General features: G+C 44.3%; 1 protein-coding gene across 1 annotated transcript in view; it reads left to right on the top strand.

Moving 5' to 3' along the window:
• WARS2 (tryptophanyl tRNA synthetase 2, mitochondrial) overlaps positions 1–21,108 on the top strand; it is a 129,803-nt gene extending 108,695 nt beyond the window's left edge. Inside the window, exons 4-6 of the mRNA XM_004456606.5 lie at positions 2,910–2,995; positions 17,353–17,471; positions 18,962–21,108. Coding sequence (XP_004456663.2) covers positions 2,910–2,995; positions 17,353–17,471; positions 18,962–19,410 — 654 coding nt within the window. The 3' untranslated portion in view covers positions 19,411–21,108. The remainder of the gene's footprint in view (positions 1–2,909; positions 2,996–17,352; positions 17,472–18,961) is intronic.
• The last annotated feature ends 837 nt before the right edge of the window (positions 21,109–21,945 follow it).

Genomic DNA, 21,945 nt, shown 5'->3' on the forward strand with positions numbered 1-21,945 from the left:
TCCTTTCTCATAGGAACTGGGTCTTTAACAAGACCTGTCCCCACAGTAAAGTAGCTCCTAAGGATCTTTTGGTAACATTACTGGAGAATGCTCTGATATTCTGAGAAGACTTCCCACTAGCCCATGATTTGGTTTGTGGGAGAAACATGGATTTCAAATCCGTCTTATCCCCAGGCATGGTACTTCCTTCTAAGGCCGTTCCTAACTTAGCAAATCAAGCGCTGCCTCCTGGGAGGGCTGGTACCGCCACAGCCCCTGCCTTCAGGAGGCTTGTCGTAGATTTCACCATCAAGAAGAAAGTGTGAAAAGTCTTCTCGGGGAATTCCAGAGCTGTGGGAGGATTTGCTAAGAGCACCCTGCTTGGTTTTGCCTGGGGCAGTGAGGAGTGGAACGACGGGTGGGAAGTGGGGCCGGGCTTACTTGGAGGATTCATGAGAGGACAGCATGTGTCAAACATGTAGGGCACATAGTAGGCACTCAATAAACAGTAGTGTTCTCCACATCCCCTTTTCCCTTGTAATGTCAAGATCCAATAGTCTAATATGAAAAACTGTAAATCTAATATGGTAGCAATTTTTTTCCCATTTGCTCCTTTCCAAATTAAATTTCACTATTATCTCTACCCAGAAACATGGCAAAATAGCCCTTATCATGGGCACTGAAATGAGGGAATACCCTGAAGGAATTGTGTGCTGAAACTGCTGGATTTCCTTTGAATGGCCCAAAGCTTTAGTTGCTAGAAGCCAGAAACTACTTGAGATATAACCAGAAAAGTTGTTTGTAACTAAATTATAAAACACTGAACTTAAAAGCTGTTGCTTTTTCAGGCCCAGACTCGAAGGGTATAGCTGCATGTTTGAGGGTGAACTTGACCCCGGGAATCGTGCAAGTTTGTAAATGCATTTGGTCAGCCCATTCAGAAATAGACTTCAGGGAAGTAATTAAATTAATTAATTGAATGAGCTTCATGTCCATACTCAAATACCCATTATCTTACAAGAAGGGGTGCACTGAGACCTTGGACGCAAACAGCAGTGCGCTGTGCCCAGTTTCACCTTCTAATAAGGCGCTCTTCTCAGAGAGCCAGAAACAAGTGAGCACGTTTCCCTGCGGCGACGGCGGCGTGCCCCGGGCTCGTGCGGCTGGTACCCGCTAGTTACTAGCAGTCTCTAGTCAGCACCCCTTGCTCACCAGTTACATTAGTAACTATTTTTAATGTCACTCCTAGTGTTTCCATCACCGTCTCCATTCAGGAATCACTTGACCCTCGCTGCTTCAACTTTCTTAAGACAAAATAATTACAAGTGCGTAGATTAAAATTGCTCTTATTTCAGCGTCAGGTTGAAAATGCTGTGACTTTTAAGGGAACGTTCCAGGCTTGTCAGTCGACAGGAGTGTGATGTCCTGGGCGGCCGCCAGGCCTTGAGGTCAGCAAGTGTTGCGTTGTGGAGGGCGCTCTTTCGCCGACTTGATTGGTGAAATCTGGGATGTATTTGATTCGGAACCTGGAAGCCCCCTGTGCCCTTACCCTAATGGAGTGAATGAGAAATAGTGAGGCGCACAGCGCCCTAAAGGGGCAGGGGGCAGTGGGCTCCCCCTGTGCCCTTACCCTAATGGAGTGAGTGAGAAATAGTGAGGCGCACAGCGCCCTAAAGGGGCAGGGGGCAGTGGGCTCCCCCTGTGCCCTTGCCCTAATGGAGTGAGTGAGAAATAGTGAGGCGCACAGCGCCCTAAAGGGGCAGGGGGCAGTGGGCTCCCCCTGTGCCCTTACCCTAATGGAGTGAGTGAGAAATAGTGAGGCGCACAGCGCCCTAAAGGGGCAGGGGGCAGTGGGCTCCCCCTGTGCCCTTGCCCTAATGGAGTGAGTGAGAAATAGTGAGGCGCACAGCGCCCTAAAGGGGCAGGAGGCAGTGGGCTCCCCCTGTGCCCTTGCCCTAATGGAGTGAGTGAGAAATAGTGAGGCGCACAGCACCCTAAAGGGGCAGGGGGCAGTGGGCTCCCCCTGTGCCCTTGCCCTAATGGAGTGAGTGAGAAATAGTGAGGCGCACAGCGCCCTAAAGGGGCAGGGGGCAGTGGGCTCCCCCTGTGCCCTTGCCCTAATGGAGTGAGTGAGAAATAGTGAGGCGCACAGCGCCCTAAAGGGGCAGGGGGCAGTGGGCTCCCCCTGTGCCCTTGCCCTAATGGAGTGAGTGAGAAATAGTGAGGCGCACAGCGCCCTAAAGGGGCAGGGGGCAGTGGGCTCCCCCTGTGCCCTTACCCTAATGGAGTGAGTGAGAAATAGTGAGGCGCACAGCGCCCTAAAGGGGCAGGGGGCAGTGGGCTCCCCCTGTGCCCTTGCCCTAATGGAGTGAGTGAGAAATAGTGAGGTGCACAGCGCCCTAAAGGGGCAGGAGGCAGTGGGCTCCCCCTGTGCCCTTGCCCTAATGGAGTGAGTGAGAAATAGTGAGGCGCACAGCACCCTAAAGGGGCAGGGGGCAGTGGGCTCCCCCTGTGCCCTTGCCCTAATGGAGTGAGTGAGAAATAGTGAGGCGCACAGCGCCCTAAAGGGGCAGGGGGCAGTGGGCTCCCCCTGTGCCCTTGCCCTAATGGAGTGAGTGAGAAATAGTGAGGCGCACAGCGCCCTAAAGGGGCAGGGGGCAGTGGGCTCCCCCTGTGCCCTTGCCCTAATGGAGTGAGTGAGAAATAGTGAGGCGCACAGCGCCCTAAAGGGGCAGGGGGCAGTGGGCTACCCCTGTTTCTGCTGAAGCCTGGAGGACCAAGGCGGGCCGGCTGGGGATGGTCAGGGGGGCTGAGGGACGGCGCTGTGCTACCAGGGGGCTTCAGCCACGCCCCCCTTCCTGAGACGTCTGTGATTTAGCAGAACCGTTAGGCTGATGGATTTCTTCCCCACCTCTCCTCTCACCCCACAGGCAAAGACGGCCAAGCAGCAGCTCACCGGCAGCGCGGGCCTGCTCACGTACCCTGTGCTGCAGGCCGCCGACATCCTGCTGTACAGGTGAGAGGCAAGGCCCACGGCGCGCGCACGCGGTGGCCTGGGAGCGGACCGGCCTCCCCGGAAAAGCCCCGGCTCGCCAGGGTAGGGTGGCAGTACAGAACAAGTCAGGCGCATCAGCTTCCGCCTATTCCTGGTAATAGATCCTAAATTACAGAGAGAGGTTTCAGTGTGAAACTAATAGTTGTAAGAGATACAACTTTTAAATAGGGCTTACTATTGGGCTGGAAACTGTTGTTAAGTTCCTTACGTACGTGAACCCATTTAATCCTCACAACAACCTTATAAAATGTGCACTATTATCACCCCCATTTTACAGATGAGGAAACTGAGGCTTAGAGCAGTTAGGAACTTGCCCAAGATCAGGTAGCCAGCAAGGTCTGGAACCAGGATTCGAGTCCAGGAAGTTTGGATACAGAGTCTGTGCTCTTAACCACTATGACATAAGAGTTCCCAAATAATACGCTTCAAGAGTTTTAATAAATGTTGATTTCTTATAGGCTAGACCAGGGGTTCTGAACCTTTTTTATTCCATGGACCCCTTTGCCAGTCAGGTGAGAGCCACAGACCCCTTACTAAGGCCACACTGTACTGTGCTGTTCAACAGATACATCACTCCTGCACCCACACGCCCTCACCAGAACAGTGTTTTGTTGAATTTCAGTCCACACGCATGGACTCCTAGTTCAGAACCCCTGCCCTAGACGCCGAAAGCATTGCTCTCCAGTAAGACTTGCTGCAGTTATGTAACGTCTGTGATGCACTTACAGTAGCACCTAGCCATGGCAAGTGGCTGCCGGGCACTTGAAATGTAGTTAGTGCAATGGAGGCGCTGAATTTCAAATTTTATTTAGTTTTGATTAATTTAAATTTAAATAGCCACACGTGGCCAGTAGCCACTGTATTGGATCTGCATGTCAAGTGCAAGTTTTTTTCACACGATGTAGGTTGTTTTCACTCTTCCTGAACCCATATCCATCAAGCCAGCTACTTTTGCCACTTAAAGGTCTCGAAAACATACGGCCAGTGGACTGTGGGAGAGTGTGGGCTATGGTGTGGACCTTTGACCATGAGGTGCAGCGGTGCTCACAGATGTATTCACCAAATGCAATGAATTCTCATGAAGATGGAGGAGGTGGTTGTTATGGGGCGAGGAGTGGGGTTAGGGGGGTGGGGGCTATATGGGGACCTCATATTTTTTGAATGTAATATTAAAAAATAAAGACAAAAAACAAAACAAAACACGGCCAGAGGCTGCCACCTGCGCCCGGGGCCCCCGCTCCCTGGTCCCCGCCTTGGCCTCCGGGCCCACTGGCCTCCTGGAGCTCAGGCCAGCCATCCGAAGGCACTTACAGCCTAACGTACTGAGGCAGAGGACCCAGCTGCTGCCCCTGGGGACTGCTGGGACAATCGAGCCCCTAAAACTGAGCCTTCCACTCCCTGCAGCACAGCCCAGGAGCAGCCGGTGACGGTGGACTAATCCCTCGTGAAAGTAAAAGCAGCTGAACCCGTGCCGAGCCAAGCTGGTCAAGGCAGCAGGCCTGAAGACTCGAGGGGACTGCTGAAGAAGTAGAAAAAATAACAGCTTTCAGTGAGCAGATATTTGTAGGCAACGATTATTCATCCGGACACTAATTCTGGCGGAGGGGTGGAGTGGATCCGGAATGAATGTAGATGCAACAAGGAACTCAGCAAATGAAAAATAGTTTAGTCACCAAAGAAGAAGATCAGACGCATTTCATATGACAGAAGCTATAACAATCAAAATTATGAAAGACTTTTGTTTTACGTTGTGTCTAAAGAAAGCACAGTCAGGGTAAGGAAAGAAAAAAAGAAAGACAATGGAGAAAAAAGAGCAGCAGTATTAATGTGGATATCATTATGCAGGGTATAAATTTTAAAGGGATGGCACTAAATTATTTGAAGTGAAAGGAAGCCTATGAAGAGAGAGGTTGAAAATAATCAAAGACAGGCTGAATTAATGTAAAGTGTAAACTCAGTGGACGAGAAGTAAGGGCCAGGATAAATTATAGGAGGTGAAAGGAGAAGCAGGAGTGCCGGGCGGGAAGATTAGAAACAAACAAACTAAAATCAGATGAAAAAGGCGAGATGAACAATAGGGCCAGGTGAAAAAAATTAAAATTTTTTCAATCCTTTCTTATAAAGCAAAACCCCACAGAATCGTAAGGGGAGAGGCAGGAGCCTGACACAGGGCAACAGCGCATGCAGAGTCATTACGAAAACTAAATGTGTTTTCTGTTTAGTTTGGTTGCTTTGTGAATCTGGAACCATTTTGACATGTGGAAATATTCATTTTGATGTGCTTAAAGTGTATTGATTATGGTAATTGTTTTTTCTGTGTTAGTTGCAGTCCATTGTAATTTCCTACGGGCTACTGTAATTGCTTTTTGACCTGCCCTGGTGGCTAATTTGGCTTGGGGGAGTCGAGATGCCCTCTCCATGTCAGCGTCACTCTAATTACGAGATGGGAATAGCAAAGTCCAGTCCGGAAGAGAAATGTTTCAAAGGTGAGGCGTGCTCAGGAATGCCTCGGAGAGGAGCGCCAGGCAGGGTTTTGGGCACCGAGGAACATAAAAGAACAAAAAGTAAGCAAAATTTTTTGTTTTTACCACTCATTGAGCCAGTGACTTTCTGCCCCAGGCAATGTAGAAGAGAGCAATGGACATGGCCCTGCTAGTCGTTCCATTCGTAGACTTTCCTAAATTCGTTTACGGAGCTTAGAAGAAGAGAAACCTTTTCCAATCTGGATCTGAATTGGTTTCTCTTCTTCTGCACTGGTTGGTCCGTTCCTGTTTTCCTTAACTCTGAGTGCCCATAACCTGTTGTGGCTAGTTTGGGATTACCCAATCAGGTGCGGGAACTGTCAGTCAGTCTCAAGTATGTGCTCTCCCCATATCAGGCTTGCTGCCCAGAGGTGTGGCTGGCCCTGGGATTACAGGCAGGTGTTTAGGCTTGTTGGTGTAAGTCAGCCATCAAACAGGAAAATAGTCCTGTTTTGAAAAAAGTCAAGATGTACCCCCACACCAGGATCCCTTATAGTATCTTTCTCTTACTGTTTCTTCCTTCATCGTGTCAGATATTAACGAATGTGTTATAGCAAGAGATAGCATTCCCTGAGCTCTTCCTCGCAAGAATCGCCTGGGTGCCTCACTCAGTGCTTAAGCCAACCATGAGGGAAGCACCAGCAGGACCCCACTTTGCAGCGCTGGTGGCAGCTGAGGAAGGGCGCGACGCGTGCTGGGAAGGCGGCGGAGCTGTGGTTTAGACTCAGGCAGCCCAGCTTCTGAGCCCATTCTCTTCTCCACTATGCTGATCGCCAACTGATCTCATGACCATTTCCTCTTGGTATGACACTATGTAGATAATAGTGACTTCCTCCTAAGATCATTCACGTAGTGAACAAATACATATTGAGCTCTTCATACATACCCAGGCAACTTTACTACGTGTTGGCAATACTTTCGGAAACAAGGTAGACAAGCTCTCCAAGAGCTTATTTCATAGATAGCTATGAATAACAATTGAATATACAATTGAATAACAAAGAAAAGACATAAAATAATTAACTTGGGATTAATACTATAAAGAAAATAGGGTGCTGAGAAAGGGAATAGGAGCTGGAACCAACCTTGGGTAGTGTGGCTGAGGTGCTGTTTAAACTCAGACCCGAAGTGAAAGGGACAAGCTGCGCCAAGAGCTAAGGAAAGAACATTCCAGTAGGATAAGGAAGTGATCTATTCGCTGGATCCACCTTCCTGCCTTAGGCATTGGAATTCTAAACCAGCCAGGACACATGATTGCCTTTTCTTTCATGATAGGGTATAGGCACGAGAGAGTCAGCAGTCTCTTGCGCATTCATCGCAATGTTCTAATATAGTTTAAATGTTGTTTCTTACGTTCAGTAGAGAAAAATAAATTAAAAATTTCTGTTATCATTAATTAACTCTTATTAACTTTGGTATATTTCATTCAAGCCAGTTTTTTTGTTTTTATTTTTATTTTTATTTTTATTTTTATCCTGGTAACGTATATACAACCTAAAATTTCCCATGTTATCCACTTTCAGACATAAAATTCAGCAGTGTTAATTATATTCACAATGTTATGCCACCGTCCATTACCAAAACTTTTCCATCCCCCAAAGCAGAAACTTCATACCAACTAAGCTTTAACTCCCCATGCCTTACAGCGCCGCTGGTAACCTGTATTCTAATTTCTGAATCTCTGAATTTACATATTCTAATTACTTCATACACATGAGATCATACAATATTTGTCTCGAGCCAGTTTTTTAAGCTAATTGTTTTTGTATATATCTATATATATATAATAAACTTTATTTTTAAAGAGGTTTTAGATTACAGAAAAGTTACATCAAAATTATGAGGGATTCCCGTGTACCCCCCTCCCTCTCCTACATCATCCCCTATTTTTTTCAAACATAGCAGTACAATTTACAATGATGTATCTGTAAAATCTGCTCATTAAAAAAATGCGCATTTAAAAAAACAACTCACTTGTAGTAAGGATTAACCTACCTACAGTGATAATCTAAAAAATAACCCATCGTTGTGACAGTTATCAGTACTTCACTCATCTAACAAATATCGAAGGAAGCAACTACCATTGTTACAACTTCTTTAAGGCCAAAAACTTAAGCACAAATCAGAATTAAGAGAAACTTCAGAATGTTCACATTTGTATGCATTTTTGGCTGAAGTTTCAAAGATTTCACATAAAACCACAACGTTGAATCAAAATGAATATTAAAAACATTTAAGCCTTGTGACAAACTTACTCTACAGAAGCAAGGAAAACAGAGCTAATAGTAACAGCAGTATATTTCTAGAAGAGAAAAGCAATCACTTATTTCCTTTATCATAAAACAAAAGTCAATGAGTCAACATTTAATAACACTGATAAGTTATTTTCTATTCAAGAATTTGCTTTTCAAGTTGTGTCTTTTAAATATATTCACCATATATTTGGATTAAACTAAGTTTATAGATCAAAAACATGCTCAGAACCCTTTTTTTTTTTTTAAGATTTATTTTATTTATTTCTTCACCCCCCCCCCCATTGTCTGCTCTCTGTGTCCATTCGCTGTGTGTTCTTCTGTGTGTGTCTGCTTGTATTCTTGTCATGTGGCACCCGGAAACTATGTTGCTTTTCTTGTTGCATCATCTTGCTGTGTCAGCTCTCCATGTGCACGGCACCACTCCTGGGTGGGCTGCGCCTTATTTGTGCAGGGCGGCTCTCCTTGTGGGGTGCGCTCCTTGCGAGTGGGACACCCCTACGCAGGGGACACCCCTGCATGGCATGGCACCCCTTGCACCCAGCAACACTGCATGTGGGCCAGCTCCACACGGGTCAGGAGGCCCTGGGTATCGAACCCTGGACCCTCCATATGATAGGCGGATGCTCTGTCAGTTGAGCCACAACTGTTTCCCCAGAATTCTAATCTTAAGTATAAACCATAACTTATCAAAGCATAGTCCATATGCTATACAGTAATGCTACCATTTAGATTTATATGCTTCATCTGAAAGACTTATCTTACAAACAGGAGTTTTGCCCTGTTTCTCCAGAATAAATGTCCCTGTGTCTAAAACTTTCAATGAGATTCAAAAAAGACTCATTGAAATAATTCATGCTATGCATTTTCCTTCATCAGGCTTTGATAAACTCTTCTCCAAATCTCTCACCTTGTTTTTTTCATTCAGGCTGCAGCAACCCCTTTAGTATCTCTTGCAAAGCTGGTCTTTTAGCAACATATTCTCTCAGTTTTTGTTTGTCTGTGAAGACTTTAAACTCAGCCTCATTTCTGAAGGACAGTTTTGCTGGATACAGAATTCTTGGCTGGCATTTTTTCTCTTTCAGTACCTTAAATATATCATGCCACTTTCTTCTGTCCTGCATGGTTTCTGACCAAAGGTCAGCACTTAATCTTATTGGGTTTCCGTCATATGTGATGCTTTTCTTTTCTCTTCCTGCTTTCAGAATCCTCTCTCTATCTCTGGTGGTGTCATTCTGAATAGTAGGTGTCCTGGGGTAGGTCTATTCAGATTTATTCTGTTTGGGGTGTATTGTCCTCCTTGGATATTGATATTTATGCCTTTCATAAGGGTTGGGAAGTTCCTAGTAATTGTTTCCTCAATATTCTCTCTGCCCCTCTTCCATTCTCTTCTCATTCTGGGACACCAATAATGCGAATGCTAGTGTGTATTGCATTGTCATTCAATTCCTGAGACCCTGTTCCATTTTTTCCATTCTCTTCTCTTTCTGTTCTCCTGTCTTTTCCAGTTCAGATGTTCTGTCCTGGAAATCACTAATTCTGTCTTCAAGCAGTTTAAATCTGCTCTTACATGCCTCTACTGTTTTTTAATCTCACCCATTGTGTCTTTCATTCCTATAAGTTCGTTACTTTCCTTTGCAAGCTTGCAAATTGTTCTTTATATTTTCCCAATGTCTTAATATCCTTTATTTCTTTAGTCATATTTTCTTTAAATTCTTTGAAGTGACTTAGGAGAGTTGTGTGATTGTCATTAATTGTATTAAATCCTGTATCTCTTTAGGGTATTTGGTTTGCTCTTTTGGCTGGGCCATCTCTTCCTGTTTCCTAGTTTGACTTGTAATTTTTGCGGATGTCTAGGCATCTGGATATGTTGGTGAATTTACTCTGATGGCTATTTTCTCTCCCTTGCCTATTTTTTTTTCCCCCACAGCTCTCTTTGGTATTTGGCTCAACTTATTCTCAGTCTTTAAAATTGAGCAGCTTAGGTGTTCAAAATTGGGCCAGGGACTCACGAGTCAGATTTTCTCCCAGGGGTTGGACACAGAGCGCTTGAGCAGTTTTGTCCACGCAGTGTCCAGGCCGGCCAGCAGATGGCGCCCGTCGGCGCCCCCTCCACCAGGTGTTAGCCTGGGCTCCCCTGTGCTCCTGATGAGTCTCAGAACGGAGAGTCCAGGGCTCTGCTGGCCCAACTCGCCGAGAAAAGCCCCCGCCTCCCCTCCCTGTTCCCTGGAGCAGCTGACGGGGAGGAAGGTGTCTCCCCCTCAGTCCACTGCAGCGAGACGGGGGCTCCCCAGCTTAACCCCTTGGGGTGGGGGAGCCCTTCCGGATGTGGGGCTCGGGAGCTCAGGTTTGTCTTTTTGGCTTCTTGGTCTCTCTGTCCCTCACCCTCCTGGGAGTTGTGTGGCACTGTCCTCGTCTGCTGACCTCCAGCGCATGTCCCTGGGACAGCCTTTGGTTGGTTCCTTGTTATTTTTGTGAGCATGTCCAGCTCTGCCCATCAGTCGTCACCATCTTCCCACAACCCCCTGATTGCTTCTTCCTGGCATGTTACCAGGCCCTTGGCATGCATTTACTTATTCCTCAAACAGCCCCATGAGTAGGAACTATTATTAACCAATGTGAAAAACAACAACAAAAGCATGCGATTTAGGGAGGTGGGATAATGTGCCTGGGAACGCCCCTCTGGTGAGTGGCAGAGCAGGGATCTGAGGGCATGACACCCTCTTGAACCATGTTTGCTTCTCCTTTGCATGAGTGTGTGTTATATGTATTTTCCAGAGATTTTTCATCCTGATTTTTTTGTCTTCTATTTTTCTACATCAGTAAGTATTTTCCGCTTTTCATGCTTCCTTTTTTTCCTGAATGACTCAAAGACTGAATTTGTCTTGCTTTTATCTATTCCAGTGATTTGGAAGATACACTTTCTGCTTTTCATTCTACTAGTGACTATCTTTAAACTTTCATAGAAATAAACGAAGACCACCCAAAAGAGAACAAATAGACTGTATTCAGAGCTTGGTACAGTACTGCAGTCGGCCACCATCACCTGTGTTTGACAGAGACTGAAAGGAAAGAGAGTGGGAAAGCTTTATAGTGAAAAAAGAGAAGGCCTCAGGTACTCTCTGGTTAGAGGTTATGGCGTGGGGAAGCTGCAGGCAGGGTAACTAGAAGCAGGACACCGATGTGCTTGGGTGGGCGGCTTGTTTACATTTCCGTGTTAGGTCCTGAGTTGGAAGCTGGAGCACAAAACAGGTCTTCGCCATTCCGAGTCAGCTACTGCTGAAGTTCGGCTTCCCAGGCTGGTTGGTACAGAGTTTTGGTTCAGAGTTCTTCTGACACATGTGGTCTGACTATTGTCTACTTTTATACAATTTGTATATACAGCCTCTCCCTTTTCAAACATATTCTTTCAGTCTTTTGTAAATCATTCAAAGCAAAGAAATGGTACCTGGGAAGATGGGTTATTGGTCACACCTTCATATCCTCAGTCTATAGTCACTCTCCCTCCTGATCACATTAACTAACCTGGGATTTTCAGCAAAGATTGTTGTTATCAATTGATTGATTTTAGATTGAATTATTTTTTTCTTTCAAGAAAGTTTGACTTTTCCATTAAGTTGTAACCAGATTTTATACTTATCTCTGCTTTAGTGTTTACAGCCAGTCTTTATACTTGAACATCTCTCTTTTGGGTTCTTGAGTTCTTAGTTTTGTTTGTTGTGACTGTTGTTGTTTCTGGGTTCTCAGTTTTGAGTCATCTTTCAGGTGGTCAGAATTAGAGACCAGGTATACAATTTTCCCAATCCTTTGCATATATGAAAATTTCTTTCTGTTCAAACTGCCTCATCTGTAAAATGAGATTAACTATAATAATACATATAAAGTGCTTAGCAAAGTGTATGGCATGTAGGAAGCATTCAGTAACTATTAACTATTTTATTATTATTATTGTATTTCATATGCAAAAGTCAGTCTGCTTAGGTTTTTTCCGACTTTAGCTCTCAAACCTATAAATGTTGCTCCATTGTCTTATTAACCTGAGTTTTCATAATTTTTTTTAAATTTTCTGATAATGGCATGTAGGATTTTTTCTTTAGCTTTGTTATTCAAAAAATTTCCTGGGTCGTGTTTAGGTGAGGCTCTCTGACATTGTTTTCTCCTGGAACTTGTTGAGGATGTGCATACTCAGGCTTTTTCATTTGTTTGCTTACTTGTTTTTAATTCAGTAAAAGTTTTCTTCAGTTTTTGCATGTTGTCTCTGTTCAAGCAGTTACGATTTCTTCCTTAAGAGTAACCTCCAATTTTAGATTGGAGGACTGTCCTGCAACCCATCCTCGTCTTATCGCTTTCCTCTTTTTTCCATTTCTGATTTCTGATTCCTTTAAGTGCTTCCGATTTCTCATCCACATCACCCACATGATTTCCTCGGGGCAGCTCTGCTCCTTGCTGCTCCTGATTCTTTTATTATGTGTTTTGTTTTCTTTGTTTCATCCCTTTACTTCTCTTCGTATTGTTTTCTATCACTATCTGTATTGTTCTCCATTTATGATTTCTTGCTTTTGTCTACTAACAGCCTTGTTCTTGAATCCCGTTGAGGTTACCAGCGGTTTTCTGTAATTAATTAATTACTCTGTTTCTTATAAACATTTATTTTCAAATGCCTGATCATCTTCTGAGTCTAAAGTCCTCTCCCTTGTTCCACAATATTTGTCAGAAGCCCCATATGGGGGTCTTTTTATGTGTTAGATATCTTTTAAATTCATACTGAACTAGAGAAAATATGTTCAACTAGTGTCCACCAATAGGTGAAATGCAGGCAAAGCCCTCCATTCTCCCTTCTGTCCACTCGGGCACTAGTTGAGCGCTCTGCTCAGGCTTCAGCAGGAGGGCAGACTCAGAGGCAGCGTTCCCAGTTCAGTTGCCTCTTGCCCTCAAGTGATTTAGTGCTGCCGGCGGAAGGTAGGTTTTCCTCCTCTGTGCCCGGCTTTTTCACTCTCTGAACCTGTGTTGCACGATAAAGGACAGTCCCCCGGATGCCACCAGGTCTCAACTGCTTTACTCTCTCACCTTCCAGTTGAATGCTGCCCGTAAATAACCACAAACTGCTCTTAGTCCTGCGATACAGCGGAGAGCAAGGCAAGCCCTTGTCCTTGTGGAGCTTACCTTCTCATTCTGCGAGGATGGGACATGGCGTGGCCGGCTCCTGCCGCCGCCACTTCTGCTGCAGCTCCGTCCTGAGAGCTGTGGTCGTGAATGAATGGAGAAGCAAGCAGGCTGTGAGGAGAAAGGGGCAGTCTCACTCTAGATGCTTCTGAAAGCGCCGCCATGCGTGGGATGGTGTTCGCCCTGCCCTCCAGCTGGAGCGGGTCTTGTGTCAACCAGGTCTCCAGCAGTGGGGGCACTGGCTCTATTTCTGGTCATATAGTACCTGCCGCTCAACCAGTTGCTCTTTCCAGTTCAGTCCTGTTGATCTTTTGGTTAGATTAGGTTTTTTATTAGAGAAGTTGTATGTTTCAGAAAAATTATACATAAAATATAAAGATCCCATATACCACTCTATTAGTAACACTTTGCATTAGTGTGGTATATCTGTTGCCATTGATAAAAGAACGTTTTTTAATTGTACTATTAAGTATACTCTATGGTTTATTTTAGGGTTCACTGTCTGTTGTACAGTCCTATATGGAATTTTTAAAAAATTTTTATTCTAGTAACATATTAACAACCTAAAATTTCCCCTTTTAACCAATTCATGTATATATTCGATGCTAATAAAGTATACAGAGTTTCTATTGGGAATGATGGAAAAGTTCAGTAATGGACAATGGTGATGGTAGCACAGCATTATGAACGTAATTAAAGTTCAGTTGATCTTTACAATTGATGAAAAGCCTTCTGAAATTCTATCATATGCTCTATTAGTTTTAACTCTTGATGCTAGTTTTTGGTAATTTTTTTCTGTCTCTTTTCTTGGGTATTACAGTAGGAAATTTAATCAGGTTGTCTTGGACTGCAAGGCCAGCATCATTTAAAGCCTGGAACATTGACCTCCAGTGTTGAGTTTGGAGTAAATGTGAGATACTTTATGCCATTATCTAGGAGAAAGGCAGAGGTACCGTCCTAGCCCTCCAGAGAGTGGCGTGGCGAGAGATGTCCAGAGGTCATGGAGAAGCCCTGCGTGTACCTCCCAGGAGAGCCGATAAGTTCTCTCCAAAGACAGGAGAGACCTAGAAGGCCGTGGCTGTGTCTTTAGGGAACAAAGGGAGAAAAATACACCAATGCGCTCTGTTCTCTGTTGACTCTCTTTTCCTTTTACTCCCCTGTGAAAATTTACACGTAAGTAAATAAACAAGTAGTCAGGTCTTAATTACCCAGCTTGCTGAATATGCATGATGGCCCTGGACTTTTTTTCCCTCTCGAAAAGAAATCAGAGTCAGGGAATGACTGAACTTCTAGTTGTATGTGGGTTGCATCTTGAACAGCTTTCTGGAGCCTAATCTGTCACTTTAGAATTTCTGTCCTTGACAGAGTGACCATTTTTTTGAAGGCTCAACAAGTTTCGGGCACTGTGCTAAGCACTTCGCAAGAATACTATGCTGTTATTCCCATTTTACAGTCAAAAAACCCACATATGATAGAAATGCTACTATTTACCCAAAGACACAGAAAACCAGAGTGGCAGAGTCAGGATTTGAAGCTGGCCTGATTCCAAAGCTGTATTCCTAATCGAGTTCTGTACTGCACGACCCACCCCATCACCTCCTCCCCGACACACTCACACACAAAAGTGTATGAGGGGCTGTAAGGAAACATAACTAATATGCAGGATTTAAATTTTCATTTCCATGCAAAAGAAGTGTCGAAAGAGTTGCTTTGAATTTGAAACATTTTGCAACTCTTCTTTTGGAAATAAATTCAAAATTATTTTACGATGTGAAAAATATATATTAGTTTCATTAATTGATAGTCATACCTTGTTGTTGACCAGAAAGTACTGAACATTCATTCACCAGATTTGCCTCTGCGGGACTTTAAGGTAAAAGAAATTTTTTTTCACTCAAAAATCAAATTTTACCCTATATGAACATTCAAAAGAATCTTCCACAAAATAATATAAAATCCTTATGGTTTTATACCATAGAACAGCAACACTAGTCTATCTATTAAAATTCTAAAGAAGTGGATGTGGCTCAAGTGATTGGGCTCCCATCTACCATATGGGAGGTCCAGGGTTCGATTCCCAGGGCCTCCTGGTGAGGGCAGGCTGGCCTGTGCAGGAGTGCTAGCCCACACAGAGTGCTGCCCCACACAGGAGTACTGGCCTGCATGGAGTGCTGGCACAGGAAGATGATGGAACAAAAAGAGACACAGAGGAGAGACAATAAGAGACACAGCAGACCTGAGGTGGCACAAGAGATGGAGCACCTCTCTTCCACTCCAGAAAGTCCCAGGATTGGTTCCTGGTGCCGCCTAAAGAGAAGACAAGTAGACACAGAAGAATGCACAGCGAATAGACACAGAGAGCAGATGGGGGGCAAGGGGATTAATAAATAAATAAATCTTAAAAAAAATTCTAGGAAAGCAGATGTAGCTTGAGTGATTGAGCTCCTGCCTACCACATGGGAGGTCCCAGGTTTGATTCCTGGTGCCTCCTGGAGAAGACAAGCAAGACAGCAAGCTGGTGCAACAGCTGATGCAACAAGATGGTACAACAAAGAGGAAGCATAATGAGAGAGAGAACAAAGCAGGGAGCAGAGGTGGCTTGGGTGATTGAGCGCCTCTCTCCCACATGGAAGGTCCCGGGTTCAGTTCCTGGTGCCTCCTAAAGAGAAGACAAGCAGACACAGAGAGCACACAGCGAATGGACACAGAGAGCAGACAGCGAGCACAAAACTATGAGGCAGGGCAGGGGAATAAATACATAAAATAAATCTTTAAAAAAAAAATTTCTATTAAGGAAGACCACATAGAGACATGGAAAATGTGTATAATGTTAACATAAAAATAGTATGAATATTTTAACTGCAGTTAACGTGAAAATAAGCATCTCTATGGATAAGAACAAGCCCTACAAAATAACTTGCAAAAATAGTTATAAAATTATGAGGGTTTTTCCCATTTTTCAAAATGTTCTTAGATATTGCTCAGTAGCAAGGCAGCCAGTCTTTATACTGGTCAAAACTACCTTGACTTCCTCATACTCTAGACTGCTATATTCAGGGGAGTGGTAGCCTGTGGACTGCAGTTCACAAGGAAAAATAAGGAGATCTTTGCCACTTTTTCGAGAGCCGCCCGTTGACCACCGCCTGGAGGCGCCCCTCCGTGGAGCAATGCACAGTAGTTTCCAAGCGGTTCTCCTTTTTGTGTGTGGCTATTTTGCAAAGCTGCTATTTTTCCACTCAGAATCTACAATTACTTAAATACTCAAGTTCACTGCTTTCACAGAGGGGATGTGAAACTTCTTGCTCCAGAAACGACAGCATTTTCCTAATGGTATTATCAAATCTCAGCTTCCCAGCCGGGCACTCAAGACTTGAGTCACCGCGCCCTCCTCCAGTCACCCTGCAGTGTAAAGTTTTCCCCACCAGGACTTCAGGATTAAGATCAATCCCTCTCTTCTTCTGATGTACCTCATCAAGATCCAACACTGCAGACTTTATGTGGAGTCCCTATAGTTTGATTGTTTTGTTTTAGATTTTTTTTTTTAAATAGCACAGATAGAATTGAAACCCCCTTTGTTTTTTCCAGACCCCTTCCCTCCCCCTCCTCTCTAGAGGTAGTTACTATCAGGAATTTGGGGGAAAGGAGGGTCTTCCACTATGTGTTTTTATATTTGTTACTACGATATGTGTGTCTATAAATAATACATGGTATTTTCATTCATACTTTTAAATTTTTCATAAATGCCAGTTTGGATGTCGTATGCAACTGGCTTATTTTATTTGACATTGTTCTTTGAGATCTACGTTGTACTAGGACGTTTTTTATTTAAGTACCCTGCAGCATTTTAATTGTCCTGTGGTTGCATTTCCTTGAAAATGAAGTAACATATGCAAAAACCTTTTAAAGCCTCTTGAGCTATCACAGTTGTCTGTCGGGATTAATAAGTAAATCTTTGCCATCTTAGATTTGAGGGGTAGGGTGGCGTATCTTTCAAGCATGAGTGCAAGCTCTGAGATGAAAGCTGCTGGTCGAGCGCTGGGATGCTGCGTGCTGACTAGGAGAGAGCAAGCTGTGTCCTTCAAGGACAGCTACGGCTGGAGCATACGCTCGTCAAGATCCCAGCCCTCTCCCCACGCAGCCTGTCACGTGGGTGTTGATGGCTGTACCTGCTCTGCAAGAAACAGAACGAGAGCAGACCAACCTCTCTTTGTCATTGGTCTTGTACACAGATAATCATTTGTGTCTCAACATTCCCTCTGTAGTTGGTGAACATTTGCTGAACATCCGTAGTCAGGGCAGCGCAGGAAATGCAGCTGCTCGTGGCATCACTGGAGTACCAGCAGGAGCCCTGCTGAGCCTGTCTGTCTGTCTCCCGTTAAAGGTCCACGCACGTTCCTGTCGGGGAGGACCAGGCGCAGCACATGGAGCTAGTTCAGGATCTAGCACGAGGTTTCAACAAGAAGTACGGGGACTTCTTCTCTGTGCCCAAGTCTATTCTAAGTAAGTAACAGCCGTGTGATTGTGGAATCAAGGTGCAATTTAAAAGAGAGGAGTGGACAGTAGACAGAGGCTTGGCTTCTCTAGGGACAGGCTGCAGGGTTTATGACATAACTAGAATCCCCTTCTTTTTCTGCAATGTAGGACAGGTAGACTTGGTTGTATCATTGAACAATATAATTTTTGAAAGTTTGAAAAGTGAAAAAGAGACTAAAAACCATAATCGATAGGTAGTAATAACAATGTCTTACATGATTTATAAAGACATGTCTTATTTGGAAAAGCGGGTATCTTCTCCTATTTTATGGATGAGGAAACCAAGGCAGAGCGAAGGCTAACTTTGGGTCCACGACCAGGGACTATGGCAGAAACTGGCCCCTGCACAGTTCCTGTGCCTGAATGCCAGGGTACCTCGCCTTCCCTGTGCACAAGAAAACCAATTTCAAAGGAGTAAAACCTGCTGAACCATAATCTAGGAAAAATAGGAGGAATTGCTGACCCTCACCCTCCGTCTTCTCAAATGTTGGGAAGTGAGTGTGCTGTCCATCTACTGAACCCGAAACCTCCCGTGCAGCACGCGGGGCCGGGCCAGTCTGAAATCCTGAGGAAAGGAGCTGTAAATCTATCAGCGTTTCGGTAGCAGTGCAAACCTGTGGCAGTGACAGACATCCCCGGACCTAAGAACTGTCCGTCTTTATTAAGCTGATGGCATGTTAAAGACATGTACCACGAGCCAGATATCAATTTAGAAACATAAAGAATGTCTGAATGTCTAAGTTTTTCCAACCGTTGATACAAAATAAATCCAGAGCATCCAATGCATTGAAATCAACCTTCTTTTAGCAATAAGTAATATTTTCATATTTTTGACCTATTATTATTTTACCTATTTCAACTTTCTATACTTCCGTAATAGCCATAAAGTATTCAGGCCATGACGAATACCACTGGTGTATGAGGCACAGTTTAGCATCTTGATTCTGTCAGAGCAGTAGACAAATCACTGGTCCTGTGTGTGTGCACCGGTATATGTGCTCATGTAATCATGGATAAAGGCATGAAAAGATTGCCACAGATTGTCAAAATTGGCTTAGGGTCAGCAAGGGCAATAGTGTAGTGAGGGTAATTAGAGAGGAAGAAGAAGGAAGAAGAGAAGAAGGAAAGGAGAGGAAAGAAAAGACACTACCTTTTTAAACACAGCAAAAAGAACAGGATTGATACAATTCATTTGTTTATGAAAATTTAATAGATACATTTAAAGGTGCATGAAAGACCATCAACAAAACACTAAGAATACTTAAAACCAGCTGAAAATATTTCACATGATCTTTACTTTCATTTTTATATAAATTGCTTGAATTTTTTACCAGAAGCATTTGATACTTTTCTCATCGGATGCAAATGATTATTTTCGGCCTTTTTAAGACCTAGAGACTGACTTTTCTCTCTGGTTGTGTGTTTGGCTTTGGTGTGTGCGTTTTGGTCTTTTCTAGCATCGATGAAGAAGGTGAAATCCCTGCGTGACCCCTCTGCCAAGATGTCCAAGTCAGACCCCGACAAGCTGGCCACCGTCAGAATAACAGACAGCCCGGAGGAGATCGTGCTCAAGTTCCGCAAGGCAGTGACCGACGGCACCTCCCAGGTCACCTACGACCCAGCCCGCCGCGGGGGCGTCTCCAACTTGGTGGCCATCCACGCTGCGGTGACCGGGCGCTCGGTGGACGACGTGGTCCGCCAGGGCGCCGGGCTGGACACCAGGCGCTACAAGCTGGTGGTGGCCGACGCGGTCATCGAGAAATTCGCCCCCATTAAGAGTGAGATCGAAAGACTGAAGACGGACAAGGGCCATTTAGAGAAGGTTTTACAAGCAGGGTCGGCAAAAGCCAAGGAATTAGCATATCCTGTGTGTCAGGAGGTAAAGAGGCTGGTGGGGTTTCTATAGAAAGTTCCAGCAAGTCACAAAAAAACTACTGTGGTCTGTACGCGCCGATAAAGGCGGCTCTCCTCGCAGAGCAAAAAATGATCGTCTGAGTATTGTCTTTGTTAAATGAATAATGCTTTGTAGCCTTCAAAGAGAACAGTGTTCCAAATCCCATCAACAAAATGCTGTACCAACCAAAAAAAATTAAAGAAGGAATAGCTATTTGATACCCCAGTTATCTGAGGCACACAATCTTTGGCCTGAATTTGTCTACACAAATGTGATTGTGCAATGTAATTTGGCAATTGTGGATATCACTTGTGTTTCCTTGTGCAGTACTTGCTATCACAGGTCCTTCCTATCCCAACCCTTCTAAAAATTAATACAAAATTTAAAATTAAAAAAAAAGGAAAAAAAATTTTTTTAAATCATACTTAGAGGTTTTAGACTTATAATCCATGGGATGCCATTTGTACCAATTTGTACTGATATATCAAAAAAAGCAGTTGACTCTTACAGTTCATTTGTCATTGAGATGGTGCCAGCCTCAATGTATGTAAGCTGCTTAACTTGTTTCCACAAGACAACACTGTTCCAGCAAGCTTATTTTTAAAATTCATGAATACATAATGTGCTCTTCTGAAAAAGTTGCATTATTTTAACTCAATTTATGTATTATACAAGGGGTCCTAGACCCCTGGATTATGTTCTTAATAAGTGAGTCCTTGCATTTGTCTCTCGGGTTAGTCTCACCAACCCTCTGTGAACTATATGAGAACTATCATTTTACATATGAGGAAATGAGGCTCAGAGAGTACAATTAGCTTGTACAATACCACTCAGTAAGAAGCAAATCCTTTATTCCTCATTCCAAAGAGTTGTGCTTTTTTCCTCAGGGAGCACAGAACCTTAAAGGGCAGCATGTTTGAGATCCCCAAATCCTGCCTTTGAAGGCACGTCCTGGAAGCTCAGGGCCTGCGCTGCTGTGCTGTCATGGGCAACTCTGCCAATAGCTGCCCCTTGAAATGTGGGTTTAGCCAACCCTGGGCTCATCTGCTCCTCGGAATCCCCCAGGCAGGGCCCCGTGCTCATTGGCGTCTTCCCTGGACTCACTGTGGAGACACTCCAAAGGACGTTCTGCCAGATTACATTTGAATTGAGGCCTGACGAAGATACTCTCAGTGACAGGTGGAAGCTTCCCCTCTTGCCTTAGCCTCAGTTTTGCTGAGTAATAACAAGTCATCCTAAAACCTAGCTTTTCTGCACTTGGATTTCCCATACCTACGAATGGAAATGATAATCCCGACCTGTGCCATGAGGGCCTGTTAACAAGATGGACTTTGTCATGGAATTTGCTTGTATGGTTTTTTGCTGATGAGTATCATCATCACCATTTACACATAAGAGACCAGTATGTTGGGCAAAGGGTTTTTGCCCATGTTTCTTAAGAGATGGAAGTAGAATGGTCCTTGTATCAAAACAGCTATAATCCCACAAAAAGACTGCATTCCAGAATACAAATTGAAAGGCCCTTTTTCAGATTATTGGAGTTCGCCTGACTCCTGAGAGAAGGAAACATTTTGCCTTTCTTGGTATGGGGTGTCATTAGAAATATGCTTAGATATTTCTTCTAAGCTTCTTTTTTCTATTCCTTTCAAAGGAACCCTGTGACTACTAGAAAGTGACAAAATTAAAGATGGCTCTTTTGAGCCAATTGTTTATTTGTCTTTGTGTGTGTGCTTACCCCCTCTGAAATAAATACCTTTCCTCCAAAGACCCAAAGGCACCATGGAAATACTCTCAGAAGAGAAAAACCAGATGGCCTGTGATAGCTTTCAAGGAGTAAAGCCCGTGCACAGGTGAGGATGGACTTGTGTGCATCACGTTGCTGTTCTTTGAAAGCGACCCTTTCGATGACTGGACTCATGGAGACCAACATTGGCCTGTAACAAGTGAGAGACCTGCACAGTGACTTCAGGAAGTTGATAAGAGTGTCAGGGTTAGATCCGAGGTCTATTTTTGCTCACCATTTATAGGCTTCAACACAAGCTTTTTTCACTGAGATGAGGAGTCAGAGAGAGAATCTAATTTGTGTCTCACCTCCAGAAGTGATTTTAATTGTTACTTTCCATACGTTTTGTGGGGAGTTGAAATAGTGAAGAAGTAGTAATGATGGTGTGGTAGTCCATTGTTCTGTAGCCCCACCCACTGGCAAACCCTGCCTCAAGCCCACTGGGCGAACCTGTCCCTCAGGACACTCGTGTCCTGCCCTTTGTAGGTGCTTCATAAACATTTATCAAGATGATGTCAGAACCACCGCCACACCACGGAACTTAGAGAGTCTGCAACGGCAAGCAAGAGAGTCCCATCCATCAGCCCTGTGGGATCACAGCCGCCTCTCACTTAGAGGGGGAGTGGACATGACCATCCCAGAATCCTCAGGATTGGGGAGTGAACTATGGACTAGAGTAGACTTACTGGTATCCCACTATAGACTTATTGTGACTCTAGCAATGGAAGAAATTATATCATTGATGAGGAGGCAGTGGCCATGGA

The sequence above is a fragment of the Dasypus novemcinctus genome, chromosome 9 (assembly GCF_030445035.2).
Source record: "Dasypus novemcinctus isolate mDasNov1 chromosome 9, mDasNov1.1.hap2, whole genome shotgun sequence".
NCBI classification, from domain to species: domain Eukaryota; kingdom Metazoa; phylum Chordata; class Mammalia; order Cingulata; family Dasypodidae; genus Dasypus; species Dasypus novemcinctus.